A 21,806-nucleotide genomic window follows, 5' to 3' on the forward strand; every position below is an offset into this window, starting at 1 on the left:
TCGTGAGTGTGAAAATCGTGTTACTGGTTAAAGTTTGTTTTTTAAAATATATCTTGTGCATGTTATTTCTCTGTTGGATGCTAACACGTGGCCTTGCTGCACTCAGGTGTGCCCAGTGGCTTTTGGTAAGAGTGCTGTGGAAGACGAGGCTGCTGTGAGGCACAGGACAGGCCTGGTGCCAGGAGCGGTGGGGTTCAGCGCTGTGCCGCAGAGCGTGGCTGCTTTTGGGTCCTCTTGGTCCCAGTGTGTATCTGTCTCCCAATGGGGCTCTTTCAGCACTCATGCTCCCCCGATCCAGCAGATTTGGCCGGGAGCAGAGCCAACCTCTGCTCATTTTCCCCCCACTCCAGAGGGGAGGAAGGAAATGAGCAGCCTCATTTGCTCCACAGGTTTGGTCCTGTGCTTAGTGCGGCCCACAGGGCTGTGTGAGGGGAGGAGGGTGGTGGTCTGGGAAACGTGTGGCTTTGGTTTTGGGGCATGTGTAAATATGGCTTTTACTAACGAGAGTACTTTGGTTCCTACTATGTCTCATTCCTTTTTCTTTAAACCTTCTCATAAAAATTCCGACACCAAATCCTGCAGTGTCTGCAGGTTGTTTCCCAGATCTCCACTCACTTGCTGGCATGGTTTCAACGAAAGCAGGACGTATGTGAGCACTTGGTAGCCAATTTTGCCTATCTTCTGCTTATATGCCTTAGGGTTGGTTTATATTTCACACCCTTCCCTACAAACTCCCAGCTCAGTATACAGACGGGGCAGTATGCTTCTCTACTGCTATACCTCCTGCAAAGAACACACACTGCGTTCGGTTTATAATTTCAGTTTATTATCAAAATGTTTTTATCAGATGACAAACTCAAAAAGCTAAAAGGAACATAGGTTTTCAAATATACCTATTGTAGCAGTCATCTGAGGTATCTGCCACTTATTTTTGGAAATCTGTTTGCTTTGGTATACAAAGCAGTTCCTTTGCAATCTGCATGATGATGTTCAGTACCTATCATTGCAGATTTAAAGCCCATTACCTTCTCATTTAAAGCTCTGTTATTGTAAGCAGCTGTGCAGCTTTCCTGGTGTGAGGACTGACATCCATTAGAGCGTGTACCAATTATGTGCAGGATAGAAACCCTCATTGCTGAGATGGTCAGTCTGAAAGCTGTGCATGACAGTACACTTACTGGTGTTCTCCACTGCGCATCTGTTTTGGAGGCTCTATCTTACTGTCTGATTCCACTCATTACTCTAATTGGCCAGTTCTATGCAGATGCCGATAAAATATATTACAGTAGTTTAAGTCAAAAGTGTAACTCAGATTTAAATACAAAAACTGTGATTTATACATTGCTAGAAACTTTTAAAAAGACCAACATTAGAGAAAGCAAGAAAAAGCATAGAAAATTGTGGAGGGTCTTTGATCACAATCTTATAGATTATGCGTTCAAAAATTAATAAATTACCTGCAATTTCAGTTTGGCTGGAAAGCAGTAAATAAACTGTTGTAAATGTGAGTTGAAATAATACACAATGGAATAATTAGCGAGAGGTTATTTAACTACACACGTCTTTGGACTCCCTTTGTATAAATGGCTTCAAGTAGAAATGAAAACATTTGGTAGAACAGATTTATCCTAACAGCAGAGGGTACAAATTCTGACACAGGATACAAACTGCTGCCTCGTTATCATACTATGATCAACAATACCATGTGTTACTTAATACTTCCTTCCTTTGCTCGATCAGAAATATGCATTCATCAACCAGTGGGAGATGATGTGTTGTACTTCGACATTTAAAATCGTGGTGCAAAAAGCCGTTGCAGGGTGGGGAGCAGGGTTAGCTGTGAGTGCAGTGCTGCTGTGCACGGCGCTGTGCATCCTGCAGGGCTGGCTGAGGAGCAGCAATGGCCACGAGAGCTGGGCGCTGCCTCGGTGTTACCCTGCACTGGAGAAACGGATTGTTTCGGTGTGATTGCTTCTTGTTTGCCTCTTTACTAAGGATTAAGGGGACTTCTGTAGCGTTTTTCTCTCAATTTTCTTCCCTCTGCCTGTTGTCAAAATTAGTCCATAATTTCTGTTTTTCTGGAAAGCTTCTTGAGCTGCAGAGTGTGCAGCTCCATCACCAAACCCGGCATTTTTTAGCAGGATCCATGTAGTTTTTTGTGGTGCATGAAAAGGCTTCAGAAAACTCTGGAGAGTTTTGCAGTGATCCTATGACCCTTTAAAACAAAACAAGAACATCATGGCATTTTTAATTCCCTTTCTTTAGTAAAGAAAAAAAAAACCCAAACCAACCCAAACAGAAAGATCCACATTTTTAACCTTTTTCCCCCATCACATTTTGCCCATCCTTAGTTTTCGCTGGCATTTTTTCACAACTCTGCTTTGCTGACGAGTTTCCTGGCATCAGGAGAATGAGGCCCTGAGCTGGAGGAATGGCTCTCCTTCTCTGGGAATGTTCAATTGCGTTTGTACTCCAATCAGATTGAAACGAAGAGGATACTGTTCCTCTGGGCGTTCTCCACAAATGTTTCAGTGAAGGAGTTTCTTGGAATAAAGACTCAAACAAACAAGAGCTCTCCAGTGAGTATGAGGAAATTCCAGCTACGGCAGTTTTTGTGTGTGTAATTGTGACCATGTGTGAGTGTAACTGCGAGGAGCCACTTGTTGCTCCAGGAATGGAAAGAGGGCAGATGTGCCTACGTGGGGCAGCAGCTTCAGCTCTGAATGTCGGACGTGGGTACCAACACTCGTGGATGTGGGCCTGCAGCTGAACTCAAGCAAGGTGTTTAAGTGATCCAGCAGTGCTTCAGTGATCTATGGACTGCAACTGCTGAAATGCGATTTTGCCAGAAACAGAGCAATAGGTATTTTGGGTGTAAATGTAAACTCTGTTTACATTTGTTATTAACAAACTACACAACAATGCGGTGAGAATTCTGCTTCCCTCTCTAATATTCCCAGAAAGGTTTAACATTATGTTTTAACATTGCATATTAATGCTCAGATACAGGCTCTGTTTTGCTGCCTTAAGGATTTGATCTCAGGCCATCTTTCTGGTTACTTCTTGTATTCGTAGACAAACAGTTCTACCTGTCCAGTACTTGGAGCTCTTGACCCAAAAGCTAAAATTCTTCTATGCAAATAGCAATTTTTATGAAGCACTCTGTCCTACCTGTAGGAGACACGGCCTGCAGTTAGTGTAGCAGGTGTTTGAAAAACCAAAAGATAATCCAACCAAACTCCATCAAGCTGAGTGTGCTGGGAGCCCTCGTGTGGTTTTAATAGTGTCACATTGCAGTCATCTTGTGGGTATGTCTTGCACTGAAATGCTTTCCTTTTCAGAGCTCTTCTGTGGGCCTCATCCTGTAAACTACCTCACCTTCTGAAAACATCGGTATGGTTCCTCATTAGTATTTGTGTAACTGGGTATCAAGTTTATAGCTTTTCCTACTGATCGAAAAACAGCACAATACAGAATGTAATGTGCTCAAGGTATGCACAAATAGGATTGTGTGAAGATGCTGAACTAGTGGATTTTGGGGGACTTGTGATTCATACAAATTAGATATAGAAGGAAGGGGCAAAGCACAGCCTCATTAGCAGTGAGACCAAATTCAGCTGAGCATAGGACTTTGCACAAATGGCCTCTGTGAGAGATGTTCAGGAAGTACAGAAACCACCCACAGAGAAATGCCAGTCAAGCAGCAGCTGAAGGAACAGTCACTACTTTCACCAAATATTTGAGTATGTGGGACAAACAAGATAGCTCTGTGATGAAAAGCCATTGAAGGAGAGATACTGAAATGAATGCTCTGAATTGTATCAGGAGAGATATCAGCTCTTGTGTGTGTGAGGCTTGGAGATGACAGTTTTTCAAAGCTATGAGATACACTGTGGTGTCTGCATTACTGCATCATCTCACCACACTGGACCAGATCTGTTAGACCCAAAGCACTGTTATACTACTGATGAGCAGGTTGCTCTGGCCTAAAATGAACAGGCAGTCCCTAAGACCTTAACTCTGAACAGCCATCTTTCTGTATGCCTCTGCTGAATTCAAGCCCACCTTTTCTTGGTAAGGCTAACCAGAGATACGGGACAGAAAATACAGGTTTGTGTGTTGCACCAACACACACAGGTGTGTTTCTGTTTGAAGGTAAGTAACCTTCTAGCTAAAACTTGCTTCTGTTGCCCTTGCAAGAGGAGGGAGCAGAGCGGTGTTGTGAACCAGCAGGCACAGTGGAGCCTGCTTGGGGCTGCAGGCATTGCAAGCAGTGCAGCTCACGTAGCAGTGAGGACACCAATCCACCCTGCTGGAGGAGAACGTTTTTCTGGCTCTGGGTAGGAAAGGAGTTCCTCTCTGATCATCTTTAGGCAAACAAAGGCTGCTGACAAAAGGCCAATCTCTCATGTTGGCGTTCCTATCAGCAAAGCTGTGCTCGGGCTGGGGGGCACTCTGCCTCCCTCAGCCATTTGTACCGTGCTATCTTTGTACTCTGTAAATGCTTAAATACCTACCCTGCTAAACGAAACCTAGCCTTCTGTATAGAACTTCTTAAATTCAGCAGCTGAAAGCTATGTTAGATTAAGGAATTACACTGAAGATTGCTGCACATGCTGACCTGAATTTTCCTGGGCTGTGAACGTCAGTTTTGATGGAGTTCACAGCATATTCTGGTCTGTATGTCCCACACCATACCTACACATAACAAAGAAAAGCATCTGTTAGCGATGGGATTGTCCAGGAAGAAACCTGCTATCATTTCACGATGAAGTACTATGAGATTAAATTTCATATTGGAATGTAATAAAACTATGTATTATTATTTTTAAAGTGTATTCTTATTCTCAAACAAAGGCATTTGAGCACAAGAAGCTGCCCACCAGATTTATTCCTGGATGAATTCATTTATGTGGGTAAGATGAATTTTACCTAATAAGACTTTACTTTCACTACCTTGTAGAGAGCACTGCTCGGCTTAGCAGCTCTGACAGCTCTTAGCAGAACTAAGAAGTCAGCCTACTCTTCCTGACCCACTGTTAAACTGTAACAGAGTGATTTTCACAGCCTTCAATCAAGCATGTGAAATACCTGTGCAAAGTTCAGAAAAAACAGCTGCTGATGGTTCATGTCCAGGCCAGGGAGAAGTTTTTCTTTGCCATTCTTTTTCACAAAGTTCTCATAGGCCTGCAAAATGAATTGTGCAGAAATGTTACAACTTCCAATCTATATGAAGTGATGACAAGGAGGAACATCGTGCATTCTTTTACACAATTTATCACAAACTCCTTTGGCCATCCGTCTTGCTACGTGCTGCTTTTCAGCAGAAAAAGACAGGACCGTTCCTTAGTACTGCAGTACAAGTGGCCCCACTGTATCAATACAGGTTTTGCAATGAATGGATCTTACAGAAGAATTGTACACCAGGTTTACTGCCTCATTGACATTGGATTAAATAGTAAGAGGAACAGGCTTAAGGAAAGCAATTTTCTGTGACAAAAAAAAAGAGAAGGTTAATGGAGTAATTTCAGCAAGACAGGCACATCCAGATCACTAGGTCTTTGTGTAACCACGATTCTTTTTTTAACAGAGGAAGAAATTAAGGATGCAAATGAGTACGGTGTTCTGAAATACCTAGCTATTGGAATTAGTACTACACTTCATCAAGCTTTATGATAATTTATGCATTAAATTCCATTGAATGGTTACATATTTTCCAAGGCAATCCTTTCATGGGGCTAATTAATGAATAACAGAGTACGCTCTGTAAAAGAAGTGGCTGTGAGATTCTCTTCTATTGACTTAGGGGTTGCTGTAGCGAGGCATCAGCAAGCTCCATGCTAAAGCAGCCTCCACGCTGTCAGTGCTCAGAGCTGTCTGTATGAGGCTCTACCTGCAGCAGCCCTATCTCCTGCAGGTTCTGTGGGTCAGGCATTACTGTCAGTTACCCTCATGGTAAAGGTGAATGTGGGAAGGCACGGTGCTGTGCTGCTTTCTGATGCACAGCCCCAAACAGAGCAGAGCTGATGCATTTCACCTGAGTCCCAGTGTGGGACCCCCAGCATGTGGGTCTGTGGCTCAGTGACTGGGCTGTGTACCCCAGCCTGCCTCTGCCACAGTGATCTCCAGGACAATCCAAGATGTGGTCCAAGGGTTTGTTTCTTCCTGCACTTACTCATCCTTCTCTCCTAGCCCTGTTTTTCTTGTCCCTAATGAGGTAAGAGATGTGTGGCAAAAAGTTTCAGCAGTTGCAAAATTGTTGTAACAGCACACATGTGCTGTCTTGCTGGTTTTTTTTTTTCTTCCCATCAAATATTTATCAAATACATGTATATCATACAATGCAGAGTTCCAGGATCCAATTTTACTAGCATAAAATTGATTCTGCAGAGAGAAGTCAGTTTTGTCAATTATTTAATGTTGTGTTATAAAAAGTTGATTTCTGCAAGTAAACCTCTTGGTTTGGTTTGGTTTTTTAAACAATTTGAAAAGACTTTAAAACCTTTCCATAGTAAGAACGACTGCTTTCATGTTTCTCGTAAAGGCCATGTGTCAAATTGTGTTGTTTGTTTACCTCCACTTAAAGAAAGAGGTTGGCAGATTGGAGGAATGTGCTGACTAAAGGCAGTGCCAGGCTGCCAGAAGAGTAAAGTCAATCACTGAGGCGTTAGCTGAAGAAAGTGCAGTCAACAGATCTACTGAAAGGCTCCAGAAATTTTGGTGGTTCACAAGCTGAGTGAGATTCAACAGTGCCACGATATCACAAAAAAGGCAAATATCATACTGGGTGTATGAACATGAGCATCTTATATAAGCCACAAGAAAGAATCCTTATACTCTACTTGGCATTGGCCAGGTCTGAGCTGGAGCACACTGTACTGTTTTGAGCACTGCGCTCAAAGAAAGACGTAGAGCAACTGGAGGGAGTCCAGAAGAAAACAGCAAGAATGAGCAGAGGTCTCGCAAACATGACCTATGAGGAAAGATTGAAAGAATTGGGTTTGTTTAGTCTAAAGAAGAGAAGTCTGTGCTTTACATAACAGTCTTCAAATATGTAAAAGGTGGCTGAAAAGAAAGGAATAGATTGTTCTTTGTTTCCATCTTGATAGCAAAGTTGTGGTAGCATTCAAACTACAGCAAGGATGTGGTGGATCTTCTCTTACAGAGTGTTTGAGTGGTTGGCTGTGTCTGTGAGGATGGGGGTGGACTGGATGGCCTCTCTAGATTCCTTCTGGTTTATTTTTATTTATGTATTTATTTTACTGCTTCTGATATTGTCATAACTAAGGAAATCCAACTGGTTTTTTTTGGTAACACTTCTGATTTTTTATTTTTTTTCTGGTCTGGAATGGTCTCCGCCCATTCCTTTCAGAAAGAGAATGCTCTGTCATGGGTTTGTGTTGTTTTTTGATGTGTAAGTATTCAGGTAACTGAAAATCAGAGTGATCTATTATGACGTACTGAGTCCTCTTTTAGACTCGGAAGTCGTTCTTTAATCTCTCATTCATGATAGTATTTGCCCTCTAATATTCATATTTCTGTTGTTGGGAGTGTTGCTGATGGCCTTGCTTGCAGGAGGGTATGACAAGTTTGTGAAGTGCGACTTGGCCTGTGCATTCCAGCAGGCACTTTGTTGAGCAATGACAGCAGTCATGTTTTCCAGTGTTGGATATTTTGCTACAGAACAAGGTGTTTAGGGAAGGAGACAAAGCACTGTGTTACGATAACCTGCACTGTCAGATTTGTAAGTAACGTGAAGAAGGCCCAGAGAAGCTGGCTTTGTTCTCATCTCTCAACCTGCAGTCACAAAGAGAAGACCTTGTTTTACTTTCAGTCTCTGAGATGGCAAATCCAAAGAGTTATCTATTTCAGGAAGAGAATGAAAGGAAAACCAGGAAGCAGACAAGCTCCCCATGGAAGGCTTAGGACAGGGCATCCAGATATCACTGACATCTTTGGATACCTGCCCAAGGGATGCTGTATGAGACAAGATTCTGAACAGTGTACATAGTGAATAGAGCTCATGTAGGCAGAGATTTAAAACAAAAACAACAAAAGCTGCCTGTGTTTGTTGAGGAGAAAATCATTCTGTTCCTCCTTCCTGGTACAGAAAAGCTGGTGAAGACAGGTAGCCAAAGCTGCTCAGTATCATCAGTTTAGTTTGGTGATGGTTCAAATGTGGCCTGAGACAATTAATAGGATGAAAGAAATACAGCAGTTTTCAATGGTTTTAAACTGTGCTTTGATGACAGGATAGGTGTGGTTCTGTCCCTAGCACAAAAACAGTGCTGCTGCTTCAAATGCTGTGAAATGAATTGTCTTATGATGATTTCAGCTAGAATAAAAAGAATGGATATTCTTACCTTATATGCTTGTCTAACACCCCCGTTATCAGCAATGTTTTCTCCTAGTGTGTTAATTCCACTCAGCTGTAAAAGAAAAAGAGAATACCGTCTCTGGAAGGAAGAGCTTATCCAGATCTGGATGCCAAACGGTGTGCCTAATTCACTTTTACATGTGGAGAATTCCCTTAAAATCTGAAGATGTAGAAAACTATGACAGAAAGGATCTCTGAGAAGTCTCCTTTTCCCTTATCTCAAAATCCATGCAGACACTCTTGTTTTCCCTAACCTTCTTTCTCCCCACACAGGTGGCTTTCTAGGACCTCACATCTCTCTTACTCGATTTCTGATGCTTAGTCATGTGTTCATTCATTCTTCCTATTTTCTCTGTGTTTTTAATGCTCACCTTCTTACCACAGTTCCTATTAGGGGAAGTTGGCAAAATCTGTCCACATGGTCTACAAAACAAGTTAAATCTTAATTCCAGGTATTCGTAATTACCAGTTAACAGACATCAGCAAATCTGCTGCAAGTCATTAAGTATGTTCCTGGATGTTGGGCAAGTTACGTATCTCTTTGGTAGCAAAATGCAGAAAATAAAACTATTTAGCTCTTACTGTAATCATAAATCAGTGAGGAATTCCTATTGGTGATAAAGGTTTGGTAATACAGGAACCATCAGTTTATTTTTAAGACATTGTACTTCTGATGTGCAGCCCAGGACACTGGGTTACAATATTCCAAGCCGGAAAATTGAACTTAATCTGTGAAAAATGGTGGATAAACATGCTGAAAAATTCTTTTCCTTTAATGGTTTCCCTGTGGTCCCAGCTGTTTAAAAAGTGATTAGGAAATCCTCAGCACAGGAGGGTTTGTCTTTTCCCTGTTCGGTAGAATGGAATATATTGTCAGCCTCCGTAAAGACCATACAGTGGTAGTCAGAGAAATACCTTCTTGTACAGCAGGTACAGAGTTGTGTATAGAGTCTTGTTTGACAGAGCTGTTACTTCCAGTTGCAGGTTTACAGCCTGCAGTCAATGGGAACAGGGCTGGTCTCATGGTCAGCACGAGGAATGCCTGCCTCACCCCTGCCTGTTTGTGTGTGTTCCTGACCACTGACAGGTGATGTCAGACAGACCTGATCCCGCAACTGTTTTCATGGAATTAGGGCTTCCAGACAGTAATTAATGCTGATAGTTTTAACTGCAGAGTGCTATCAGTGCAGTTACATTTAGGTCGGCTGTTTTCCATCTTTTCTTTGCAGTCCTGCTGTCCCCTGGTTCTTCTCAGCCCTGATTGCTTTCTAGTTCAGATGCTTATCTTCAGGAAAGAGCAAGAAACTTCTGAGTGAAGGAAAGCAGCAAGCAGGGTTTGTTTTGTCTTTAGGGAAAGAAGATCAAACTTGCATGTATTTTTTTTTCTCCTCTAATGGAATTAAAGAATAGCCTTTGAGGACCCATAAAGGATCCTAGAGCAATGGCTTCTAGGGCTGTCACTCAGACAGGACATGCATCTGCCTTGTTCAGAACTGGCAGCATAGGTATGGAGTTGTTATCTTTGTTTGTAAGAGTCCTTCACTGTTTTTCCTCAGCCATTCATGTGAAAAAGGCTTTGCATATTTAGAACATAAGACTTTTGTTGTTTCTCATCGAAAAAAGGCGAACATTGGTAGTTATAAATAAATATGGCATACCTGCTGTCCACCTGCTAGGTCCCATGAGAAGTTTCCATACTGGTACACCATGCACTGTGATAAGTCCTTAAAACTGCGTGCGGATTGTTCAGTCCACCAGTCTACGAGGTCTCCATTCTCATTGAAATTTCTGCCTGTAACAATATTTTAACAGAATGATGAATATGGGAAAAAAGAAGCTTTTGATGCATTAAGAAGCATAGCAAATAAATATAATCACTCATAAAAAGAATCTCTCTCCAATGAGGCAGTCATATAGATGACATGCTCTTATTTTCCCTTTTTTTTTTTTTTTTTTGAAAGGCTGCATTCCAGATAAGGAATAAAACAAACTAATTCAGCCTGAATTAGAAGGTGTGAGGAAGGCTCTGTTAGGTTCAGACCTGTGCCTTGGTGTGGTGCAGAAGTGGCTGTGGCTGGGCAGCAGGTCTAGCACCTGGGTCCTTGAGTTCACAGCTAGACCTGCTTCGTGGCACACACTGCTCGGGGTGTTATGGAGCTTATACTTGGTTCTTCGTTTGCTTTTTTCCTCTAAGAAAATGCTTTTGATGTAGCCTTTGGCAAAAGTAAGCGACCAGGTGCAAGGCTTAAGGCTGTGTGTGCTGCAGGTCTGCAGGCTGCAGCCTGGCAGTGAGAGGAGTGTCTGGGAAACCCTTTGGCTGGCTGTTCTGGAAGTCATCATGGGGAACGACACCATAACACCTCAGAAATCAAATTTTGTCTTATATATGGAAACTTGGTCTTCATTTTGTTTGTTCACTGGAATGATGAAGCACAAATACATGTAAAAGATTCTGTGCACTCTATGCTTTGAAACTCAACCTTACCGTTGTCATCAAAACCGTGTGTGATTTCGTGACCGATGACCATGCCTATGCCACCGTAATTCAGAGATCTGGGCTGAGATGCACTGAAGAAAGGAGGCTGCAAAATGCCAGCAGGAAAGACTGCAAAAAGAAATCCAACACGATTAAGGTACTGCCTCATTCAGCTCTGTGTGAACAGACAATTTTTATAGATGTCCAGGTCTTGCCGAAGTCACGCTATTCCCTCAGATTTGACAGCAACAAGAATTTTATTTACACATGGTAATGGCTGTAGGGAATAAGGAACGGATCAGCACGGCCGCTCCCCTTCCCCAGGCTTGGCATAAAGGAAAACAGCTCTTGGGACACTTGCATAATCACAAGCAGTGTAAGTATTGTTACTATTTAGTTTTGCAAAGGAGCAGTTGGACTTTTCCAGTTTGCAGCCGTTAGCATTCTCAGACTCCTGGAGCTTTATTATATATATGTCACAACATCCTGAAAGATGGCAAAGGTGTTCCTCGGGAATGAAAACATTCCTTGATGGTCGTCTCCGCTTGAAACCAATCTCAGAGAAATCTGTTCTTTTGTAACTAGCAGTAACTCCCACTAGGACCAAGGCAAACAGGCTACACTAGTAGTGAAAGAATTGGAACAAAGAGCTTCTTTTTACCCACTTCTGCACTAATTTCTCTATGCTTTCAGGAAGCAATTTAGTAAAAATAAATCATCTTTCAATTGTGACCTTTTATAAATGAAGATTTTTCTTAAAAGTTTCTTTCCAGATACAAAACTTGTATGTAAAGGAATTATTTGACAGTTCTCATACTGTGAATGAAGAAGAACATGCTGCTTGTGTTTCCTTGTAAATCCCAGTACAGTTCTGCCCATTTCTTTCAAAAGGAGAAAGAGTCATAAGAAAAAGAAGACATTAGAAAATGAACTATGGCTGCTGTCCTGTGCAAACTGCTGCCTGCTGACACAGTAATTCTGTGTCATTGTTACTTTGACATTGCATTAGGTTATCTGCATGTTTCTCTGTTCATTTTTATTAGCAGATGCTGATAGACAGCAGTATAAATGCTGCACTGTGCGATGGATATTTTGATGACTGGGAAAACAAAGCAATACTTGAGGTACAGCATCAGAAAGCTGTTCTTTTCCTGAAGCCCACGACTAGCAGGGTATTTGCTCAGAATGATGGGCATCAGTCCTGGTGGCCTGAAACACAGCTGGAATCATTGGGAGCTCAGCGTAGCCTTTGCTTGTCAACAAAGAAGCACCTTCCCTTCCAGCAGGCGGGCAGTTCCCCAGGACTTTGAGTTCAGTTTAATTAACACCCTGTCCCCTCAGCCAATTTTAGAGTAAAATGGCACGATTCATAGATATTTTTTTTCTACTCTGCCCTTCAGGAAACAAATTTATTCCATGACTTCTGTTACATAAAACATGGATAGGCATTCCTCCTACAGTGGGGTACATTTCAAGCAGAGATTCAGACAAGAAAGGAAGTGGAACTCCTTTGGGATATAAAAGACAGACTACTAATCAGCTTTGGGAACATCCAAGGCAGGAAGAAGCACGAAGTGTTTCCCCCAGAATCTGTGCAGCCCTACACAAAAGAACAACACGCTGCTTTTCTTCCTGAATGTGTTTGCAAACCGTAACGCCTTTGTCAGGAGTGACTGTTGCACAGCATTCCCCAAACAGTCAGGAGCACAGATCTGCTCTGTTTGGTACAGCTGCAGGGCAGGGGGTGCTGGTACCCAGAGGAAGAAATGCTGGACTGCCTTACTAGCAGCTCTTCCACTGTTGGTTTGTTTTTTTTTTTTATGTTGAGTGGCTTCTTTAAGATCTGCTTTAAGTGCTGCTTCTGGAACCGTGAGGATCGCAGCCATGTGAAGATGCATTAATGGAGCTCTAAATTTCCTCTGTGTCCCACATAAAACTTTTTAGAGGTTATGTTTTTTCTTGTTTTTAAAGAATGTTACTAAGCTAATTCAGACATCACTCTAAAGATCAGACTGCTTTAATTATCCTGACGTGCCATAGCTGCAGGATGAGGTAAGAATTTATGGCTCAGATTAACGTCCAGTCATCAGCTTCAATCTTACAAATCATGATTTCTGTCCTGCAAATTATTGAGCAAAACTATTTTAAACAAAGCCTTCTAAGCAGAACTTTAAGCTGAATGTTTGGTAATACGCTCAAAATGCTCACAGCTTTACCACCTACCAAAATGACTGCACTTTCTTGCCATCCTTAAGTGTAAGCAGTGCATGTCAGTTAAGTCACACAGCTTTGTCCCTACCCCTGCAAAGCCAGAATAGTTCGGGTTCACTGAAAAACCTAATGAACTTTGACAAACTCCTTGCTTGCACCAACACAAGGAGTTTTCTCCATTCCTCCTTGTTCTTGCTGGCATGGAGTTAAGGCTGAGTGCTGCATTCCCTTTCTCCCCAAACCAGCAGCTTTGTGCTTCTGCAAGTGCAAGCTATTGCAGAGAGTCTGGAGCCCAGTGAGAGATGTCAGGATCATATTTGCAGGAATCTGTTTGATGGGTCGCCTGAATCGGCAACATCTACAAATGTAGGACTGATGGACTCCTTCAGCTTCTTCAGTTCCTTAATGGGGATTAAAATAATGAAAGAAGAAAAATTCTTCTGGAAGGATTTAGTAATGATTTGGTAAAGCTTACCGATCTGATTTCTACTTGCAGAATAAAAAGCGTTGACAACAGCAGCTCCACTTATCCACCTAGTAACAAGAGGAGAACAAAAGTTAGAATTTCAGTTCTTAATGGCAGAGTTAATAACTACAGGTTATTAAAATATAGAGACTGAACCGCATAATAATTGAGGCTGGAAGGCATTTTTGGAGATTAAGTCCTGTGCCTCTCCTCAAGGCAGAGTCAGCTAGAGGACGTTGCTCAGGATGATGTCTGGTCAGGCTTTGAATATCTCCAAGGATGGAGAATCTAGAACCTCTCTGGGCAAACTGTGCCAGCGCTTGACCACTCTTACTGTTAAAAGTAGTTGTTTCTTAAATATAAGTGGAATTTCTCGTGTTTCATTGTCTTCTGTTCTGTCACGAGACACCACAGAGAAGGATGCTCCCTCTGCTTTACTCCTGCCCATCAGTACTTCTACTGATATGATTTCCCGTCCCCTGCTGTCATTTCTCCTTACAGCTGAACAGTCCCAGCTCTCTCAGTCTCCAGTTTATCTGCGTTAATTCAGAGGAGGGCACTTCTGAAGTAAATTCCTGCTTATCCTCATTTAATTGTGCTTTATTTGGCATTGCACAGTAATCTCCAAACAAGAGAAAAAAACACATGGGGATGAAATTCATCTTTCAGATAAACTTAATTGAAAAGCTGCTCTCCAAGAGTCCACTTAATCCACTCCAGGAGCTAAGAGACCAGACTAGAGCTACTCCACGGTACTCAGCCTTCCATGCCATCCCCCTGATTTCATCATCCTACTGTTAAAGCAGGTCCAGCCTTTGAGAAGGGAGCAGTGCCCTCCAATCTGCCCTCTTAATGGGGGGAAAAGTGCAGGAAAGTAATCAAACCGTTGCTGATTAGCTTCCAACTGTGTACCTCCTCCTGTGCAAACTGAGTGAAGATTTATATAAGGTATTTTTAAATACTTACTCCTCTTTGTCCACCTTTTCTCTAAGCTTTTTCAGCCTTTTCTTCTGGGTAAATACTAAATTTTGTATGATGTTTTCAAAGTATTCTTCTTCTTTGTAGTTCAGCTGCAAAGAAAGAGGGAAAACTACTTAGAGGTGGTGTTTGATGCAGTTTGAGTTATGCAGGTTGTCTACATCGTACTATAGGAGCTAGTTCACATTCATGAATAACCAGATACAGTCACTAAGTTACAAACCCTTGCATCTACTTCAAACTGTGTTAAATCTGTGGCAGATTTAGGAACTAGACTGAACACCACTGGCTCCACGTTTTATCTTTGCATAACTCCTCTACAATTTACACATTCCCTTGAAGTATGACCAAACACACATCACCATCTGTCCTGGATCAGCTGTATTACACTGAATTTTAATGCGTTCTTATTTACTTCTGCAGAACTGAGGACAAGATTGAGGTATTCTGTGCAGATGCAGATGATTTGGCTATGAAGATAAAGCCACAGTTTCTCTCTTAAGACCTTTTTCTAACTATGTGCCTGTTGTGGATGCTTACCTCCTGGTACTCGCTGTTCAGCTTGTTGTCATCTGTCATGATCTCATCTGGATAACCAATCCTCTCTCTAATTGCTGTTGCCTAGGGAAAAGACAGTTTGATGTCCATAGCAAATCTACCCATGTTTTTAGACCAATCAACGAGGTAGGCAACTGCAGAGAAGCCACACTTTAATTATATGCAGTTTTTATTTTCTTTAATCATTGAAAGCACTATAATGTTTATTGTTAATTGTAACAGTGGAAATTTTCAGAAAGTATCTTGTTCCTTCTTTTATCAGTAAACTTAGAGAAATGTGCTCAGGATGCCAAAAGCACTGCAATGATGTCTTTGAGTTGAAAGGTTAAACCAATAGTAGATCTCCTGAAAAAATACTTTATAGTATTTTTATAGTATTCAAAATGGACTAAAATTAATGTCTGAAAGGTTTTTAACTTCATGTTAATGAAGTTATAGGAAATTACATTTACAACTTTTCAGAACCTCAGTTTGAGTCTATATCAGAATTTTTAATGAGCTCCCGTGTCCCTTGATTGCACTGAAACCATTTATTAAAATCTTCTCAGATTTTGGCAATTTTAAGTCCTAACAAAGGCTTCTCCCCCAGACCTCACTCCATGCCTTTCCATAGCTAAATATTCATTGTACTTGATGACAGTGTCAGAAGCAACTGAAAAACAAAACAAAAACCAAGTGACACTAGGCAGCTCTTCCTAATATTTCCATATAATCATGCATTAATAAATTTAGCAATAAAATCACGTTATTTATGCAACTAATTTTCTGATGTAGGCTATTCCATAAACAAATTAACTTTATAAGCAACATGTGAGCTTTTCCAGTGGTCTGCATTTAATCTTGTCAGTTAAGTTGTTTGCAGCAGTAGAAGTGTTTTGGGGACTTCGTAAATGCACTGCTTATGTCTATGATTAGCACAGAATTCATAGGATCTGCAGTTTGGTACATCAGTTACACAGCCATTCCTGATCAGGAGTTATTGGGTGCTTATACCTGACTGGTACATGCAGCTATTGAAGCTTTCTCCTACCAGGGGTGCACTTGCGCCAGCTAATAAGATGAGAGCTGGGATGAGCCCAGTGGATGCTGTGTCTGTCTGAGGTATCTGTTGCAATCATGTATTTTTGCAGACTATGCAGTCTAGAGATGTTTGATAAAGCAGTAATACTTGAATAGTTATTTTTAATGTTTTTTCCTAAGATTCTGTAACACAAAAATTTGGAGGTCCTGCTCTGCAATTAATATAAACATGACATTTTCCAAGCGTTATTATTTTCATAGTAAAACATCATTAAGAACTCAAAGTGGAAGACTTTTTATCCTTGTGATAAAACAAATTAGAGATATAATAAAGTGCTTTGAGTTACCAAACTCAGTGCTCTCTACAATTGATTTTCATTACTCCAGACTTACATGAACTGTCTGAAGCTGCTTCTGTCCTCAAAGGACAATTCACTAAAGATCTCCAGCCCATGGTTTAACTTTTTATTCTTGTCCTATTGCTCACAATAGCTGCTTAAATCACCACAAATCATTCCTTCTCATTTTCAATCTTACTTTCCTGTAGATATGCATTATCTATCCACTTAATCACTGATTTGCCTGGGAGGTCTTCATCTTTCATGTAGATGTCTCCCATGTTGTACTCTTATTTCCGGAGAGGCCCCTGCCCACATAATTTTAATCTGACATACAAAGTCTGCGAGCTGTTGTGCCTCTAAAAACAAGTATATATGCATTTATGTACAAACGTGCATACAGAAGCAGTGTTACTGCTTTTCTCTTATGGAAAATGAACAGTTGTATACTTATTTTTCAGAGAAACACACAGTATTTCCAATGTTTAAGATTTAACTTACTTTTTGTTCTGCTTTCTTTTTGGTTTCTGCATCCATCCAGGTGAGATCATCTAAGGTTTCTATAAAAACACCACGTATATCTGCAATCATTTCCTCCACCTTGGAACAAAAATATCAGTATGTTACAGATCCACGTGAAACGATTCTGTTATTTTTCCACAGTTATGGCTTATTGGCTTATACATGGTTTATTATCCCCATCCTGTTTCTCCTGCACTAGCTGACTGTGTGTGCCATTGATGGACCATGCTCAAACTCTGGAGCTCAAGTTAAGGAGCACTTTCAGCCTGGGAATGGGCACGAGCTCACAAAACAATGCTGATTATTCAGGTTACAAAGAATCTGTCATTTGTCCACCTGTTGCATGTTGTGCGTCTGGTGGAATTATTTTTATATATGTCAGCCACAAAACATGGTGTATCTTAAGCTTTGATTAGAGAAGGAGTGATAGGAAGCAACCGCATCTTCATTTTGGGTGTGTTTTTAGAAATATTCTGTGTGAGTGAAGGCAGAGGGAAAGAACGAACTGTCCCCGTGCCGCACTTTGGCAGGATGTGAACAGGCAGCAGTGTAGCAGTGCAGACAGTGCCTCGGTTCTAGCAGGGGCTGCTCCTTGGGTCATGTATGGCCCACCGCTGACGTGGCTGCAGCCTTTGGTTCAGGGCCAGCTGACGGGGCAGGTGAGCACACAGACACCTCCCTGCTCCAGGTGTGCACACATAGTCTCTTTGTATTTCACATTACCTCACAGTGTGCTTGTTTGAATGGAAGCAAGCCAGCTCAGAGTTAGCAATGCAGAAGTACTTAGGTGTAAGGGAATGACTCTCGTAGCACGTACATTGCTACTGCTCGCTGTACACTGCTTGAAAAGCAAATCCAAAGGTTAGGTCTTTTAGGAAGTGACCCTGCTGTACAGAGGAATTGAATCGAAAGTGTGATCAAACCTTTGAAGAAGTATAATAAGTGACAAATGATGTTTGCATGGCACGCGGGAAATTTGCGGAAGGCTTACCACGTGTTTACTGTCTCCAGCAAAGGCCTTCTGCACATACAGCCGTCCCACTGCGTTCTCCATGTTGCCATTGACATAATTGGCGCAGCGACGCCAAACCGCAGTTTCTGACGTGGTGCCATACAGAGCCTGTCAGACAGAAACGTCAGAGAGCAGTGATCTCAGGGCACCTGGAACCCGAGGGTGGACTGATGAGCAGATGTGCACTCGGAGGAGCCTAATGGATCTTCAGTCAGTGCTGAAGCTCATGTTTGTACGTAGGGCAGCTCAACGGACTCACTGTGTGAAGGGCACGTCCTCCACAGGCCAAGGAAATAGATGAATCATTAGTGATATTCTTTATCTTTTCAAAGCATGTAAGGTAGAAGAAAAGTACTCTAAAAGCCAAGAATGGGAGAGGTTAAGGAGGAATACCCAGAGACAGAGCTCTCAGTGTCACACGGATCTGCAGGGCTGGCAGCGCCACTGTGACTGCACAGCTGTACAGCAGAGCCATTCCTGCAGCATTAGGGCTGTGTTTTCCACCCGTGACAGCTGTGTCTGTGTGCCGCTGGTGTCAAAAACTGTGCTACTCTAGAAGTGAAAACTTACGTGCTGCCATACGGGTAACAGTGCCTTGCAATAGAAAGAGATTGCTGTGGATCTGTATGTGTACAGTGTCTGGTGTGTCAGGACTGACATCTCCCTCACACAGCAGAAACGTGGTTATATTTGAAAGCAAACTTAGCAAGAGAAATGCTAGTTTCTATTCGCTGCACTTAGTCTGAGAAGCTTCAGCTACATTATATCATGTATTATTAGCTAATTAGTAGAAAAGTGGGTGTTCTTTATACATAGAATGGCGAGGTCCTTTTCTGTTGTTTCAAACTTTGACATTTTTCTAAAGGACACTTCCTCAGTGAAGTCCTAGGATGTTGTGAAAACATTCCTCAATGATGCAGACTAAGCAAACATGAAGATTTATATTGAAAATTTCATGCTTTAAGAGGCAGGGGAAAAAGATGAAGTAATTAATGAATAAGAGTACCCTGTTCAGGTGTATCAAACTGATCAAACTAAACCTCCATTAACTCCCTCCAGTAATTAACCGTTTTTTAATGCAGCTCAGCAAACTTAAAAGTAGAAAGTTCAACCGGGGCAATAGAAAAGATTTCCATCTGCAGTCTTTGTGGGATTGCTCAGCATTTCCTTAAAAGCACTGAAATATCTGCAAGATCAAATGACTGAAAAACGAGACTGGACCCATCCTGTTTGACTGTGACTCTCTTCCTTTGGATGCTGAGGAGTTTCTAGCAAGCCAATCCAAACTGTTGCATAACAATATGCTAGCAAGTGGGACCGTTACCAAAATGACCGTATCATCAGGGGAACGATTCAGATTTGGAAATAACAGAGACCAAGTAGCAGAGCAGCGCCTTTCAGATCCACCTCAGCTCTTAAACATAGATGGCATAAATGATGTGTACACTCCAGCTGAAGCTTTAGCAAGCACGTCTAGCTTTTGTGCACAACATACAAAATACGTTACATTTTACACAGTACAGCCATTACAGAATTATCTTTTTTGCTTAACAACGATCATTTTTACAACTTGAAAAGAAAGATTGATTTCTGCACCTTACGAAAAGCATTCCTGGTATCCTTGTAGTTACGGCTAAGGCTGTTTACAAGGTCCATTACGAATCGCCAGATCATGTAGTTTTGAAGTTCTCTATGTAATAAAACAACGATAATAAGCTGGGAACATTTTTAGGCTTTTGAAATACACTGGAAATAAAATGCAAATTGCAAAGATATCTACCATACCTACCTGGGGGTATACTTATTAAGAATAGACTTCAGGTTGGTAAGGTATTCTCGGTCGTAAACAACCACATGTTCCGTATTCTCAACATCAATTTGTACGGTTGACATTATATTATTTATGAATTTTGACCAGTTGAATGCCTGGAAAATGAATACATGTTATTTAAGGTTAAATCCTCCAGAAACAGCCTTTAGCTATTTTTAAAAATACGTTTCCCTCACACAATTGTGCTGATCTCCCAACAGCTTCACTACTTGTAAATGTTGTCATCACAATAACAACTGATCTGGGATCATTTATGTCCCCTGTGCTCTAAAATCCTATTAAAATAGGATGGTATCCAGCAGAAAGGGTCCGGACGTTGTTTTATTTTCAGAATAACACAATTAAAAAAGTTACGGCTCTTTCCATTTAGCCTGGGAAAGCTGAAAAAGTATTTTAAGTAAAATTTCACTTATTCTTTTGCTATACATGGCTGAGGTTTTCTAAATCAAAGCGTGATAAAGAGCTTTAATCCTCAGCATGATATGGCTCTGCAGATACGGAGCAGTGTGAAATGTGTGGCGTAAGTGGCAGTCCATCTCAAGCACATGGCAAGGGCTTGTTCTGAAGTATGCTGAAATCCACAAAAAGCTTGATTTTAATAGGCTTTAAAACAGACACACTAAATCCACTGTCTGTAGTGAGTTTTCCTCTGTGCGCCATACTATCAGATACTGAACAAGAAATGGTCCACAAGCATCTGACAGCAGGATGCCACGGCAGACAGTTCTCACCAAGATCGATGTTCTCTGTTGTTTCCTGCCTCCCAGGTGCTAAAACCCCACGTGCTTTATGCTGGTATTCACCAGGCCCACACCGCACTCACTGGGCAGTACCTGGGAAGATTATTTTCTGCTGTTTTCATTCTGTCACATCCACCCATGTGAACAGAGTGTTCTTCTACTGCTGGCACTCTAAACAGGAAATTCTTGATGGTTTGCTGATAAAACTAATTTCCCTTCGCTGGTCTTTGGTCAGTGATATCGCGTGCCTCAGAAAGGAGACAGAGAGCAGCAGTGGCTGGAGAGCAGGCAGTGCCTCGCTTCCCAAGCGCGTGCTGCACTGCCAGCACTGCCCTGCCTGCTGCCTCGGCTCTGCGTGCTCCTGCCTGGGAGCTTCACACCTGCAGCTGATATTCAGCAATCTGCAGTGCATTTCTTGTTGTCCTCTGTGTGATACCGGCTGCTACAGACAGAGCTTTCAGCTTGCAGCCTATGCAGAGTTGTGTATTCTTCCAGCAATTTAGCCATTCACCTTGTGAATAAATCGCACTGATTTACAGCTGTCTCTATCCAGGCTACTCTAAATTCCTGACGTGGCCCGCAGTCCGTGTTGTAAGAGACGAGGCTCTGAAGACCAGTTTGACTTAGAAAGCAATTCAAATCAGAAGCTTTAAATCATAATCAAAACTGTAGAGCCACTTTGTGTTTTTACCAGGCTGGGTGGGTACTCATAGTGGAAAGGAATGCTGCATTTAAGAAAAGCAAATAATCCTTGTGCTTGAAGAAAAAAAAACACATTTTGTTAATTTTTAAAATGTTTGTTATGCTTATTTGTCTGAAAGCAATGGGGGCTTTTCCCAGTCTGGTTCTTTTGAGAGGAAAGTGGAAAGAGGTAATATCTTTTATCGGACACTCTAGCTGAAGAAATCAGATAAGCTCTCAGGAGTAGAATCTCTTAAGTTCTGAAAGAGAAGCACCAAACTTAAAGCCAATTTTAGGAATAATTGCTGTTCTATCCTTAGGCCATTACAACAACAGTACCAACTCCCATCATGTGTCTTTTGAGCATTTTTGGATAAATTTAGAGCAGATGATTGCTGCTGATCTACAGTACTCCCCAGAAACTAAAAATAACCTGGGCAATACCATTCTGTGAACAAGTTAGCTTCTGACATGATGATTGCATTCTGACATTATGACTGTAATGGTAACTTGTCAAGTTGGATCTGTGGGAAGAGATAAATTATGAAACTAATTGAGTTAGGCAGAATGGAACTGTCATATAATTCAAAATTAAA

General features: G+C 41.6%; 1 protein-coding gene across 5 annotated transcripts in view; it reads right to left on the bottom strand.

The window, feature by feature from the left end:
* Window positions 1-804: 804 nt before the first annotated feature.
* The window catches only part of MME (membrane metalloendopeptidase), a 38,448-nt gene continuing 17,446 nt past the window's right edge, over window positions 805-21,806 (bottom strand). For 4 of the 5 annotated variants that reach the window (XM_085232697.1, XM_003209257.4, XM_010717033.3 and 1 more), the window contains exons 11-23: window positions 19,748-19,884; window positions 19,555-19,648; window positions 17,938-18,066; window positions 16,926-17,024; window positions 15,049-15,129; window positions 14,497-14,600; window positions 13,540-13,598; window positions 10,863-10,982; window positions 10,036-10,169; window positions 8,364-8,429; window positions 5,092-5,187; window positions 4,622-4,698; window positions 805-2,215 (exon numbers count right to left, since the gene is read on the bottom strand). In XM_085232697.1, coding sequence (XP_085088823.1) covers window positions 2,116-2,215; window positions 4,622-4,698; window positions 5,092-5,187; window positions 8,364-8,429; window positions 10,036-10,169; window positions 10,863-10,982; window positions 13,540-13,598; window positions 14,497-14,600; window positions 15,049-15,129; window positions 16,926-17,024; window positions 17,938-18,066; window positions 19,555-19,648; window positions 19,748-19,884 — 1,296 coding nt within the window. In that variant the 3' untranslated portion in view covers window positions 805-2,115. The remainder of the gene's footprint in view (window positions 2,216-4,621; window positions 4,699-5,091; window positions 5,188-8,363; window positions 8,430-10,035; window positions 10,170-10,862; window positions 10,983-13,539; window positions 13,599-14,496; window positions 14,601-15,048; window positions 15,130-16,925; window positions 17,025-17,937; window positions 18,067-19,554; window positions 19,649-19,747; window positions 19,885-21,806) is intronic. The other variant, XR_014885433.1, reaches the window with a different exon arrangement.

This window comes from Meleagris gallopavo, chromosome 11 (genome assembly GCF_905368555.1).
Source record: "Meleagris gallopavo chromosome 11, MGAL_WU_HG_1.1, whole genome shotgun sequence".
In the NCBI taxonomy this organism is placed as follows: domain Eukaryota; kingdom Metazoa; phylum Chordata; class Aves; order Galliformes; family Phasianidae; genus Meleagris; species Meleagris gallopavo.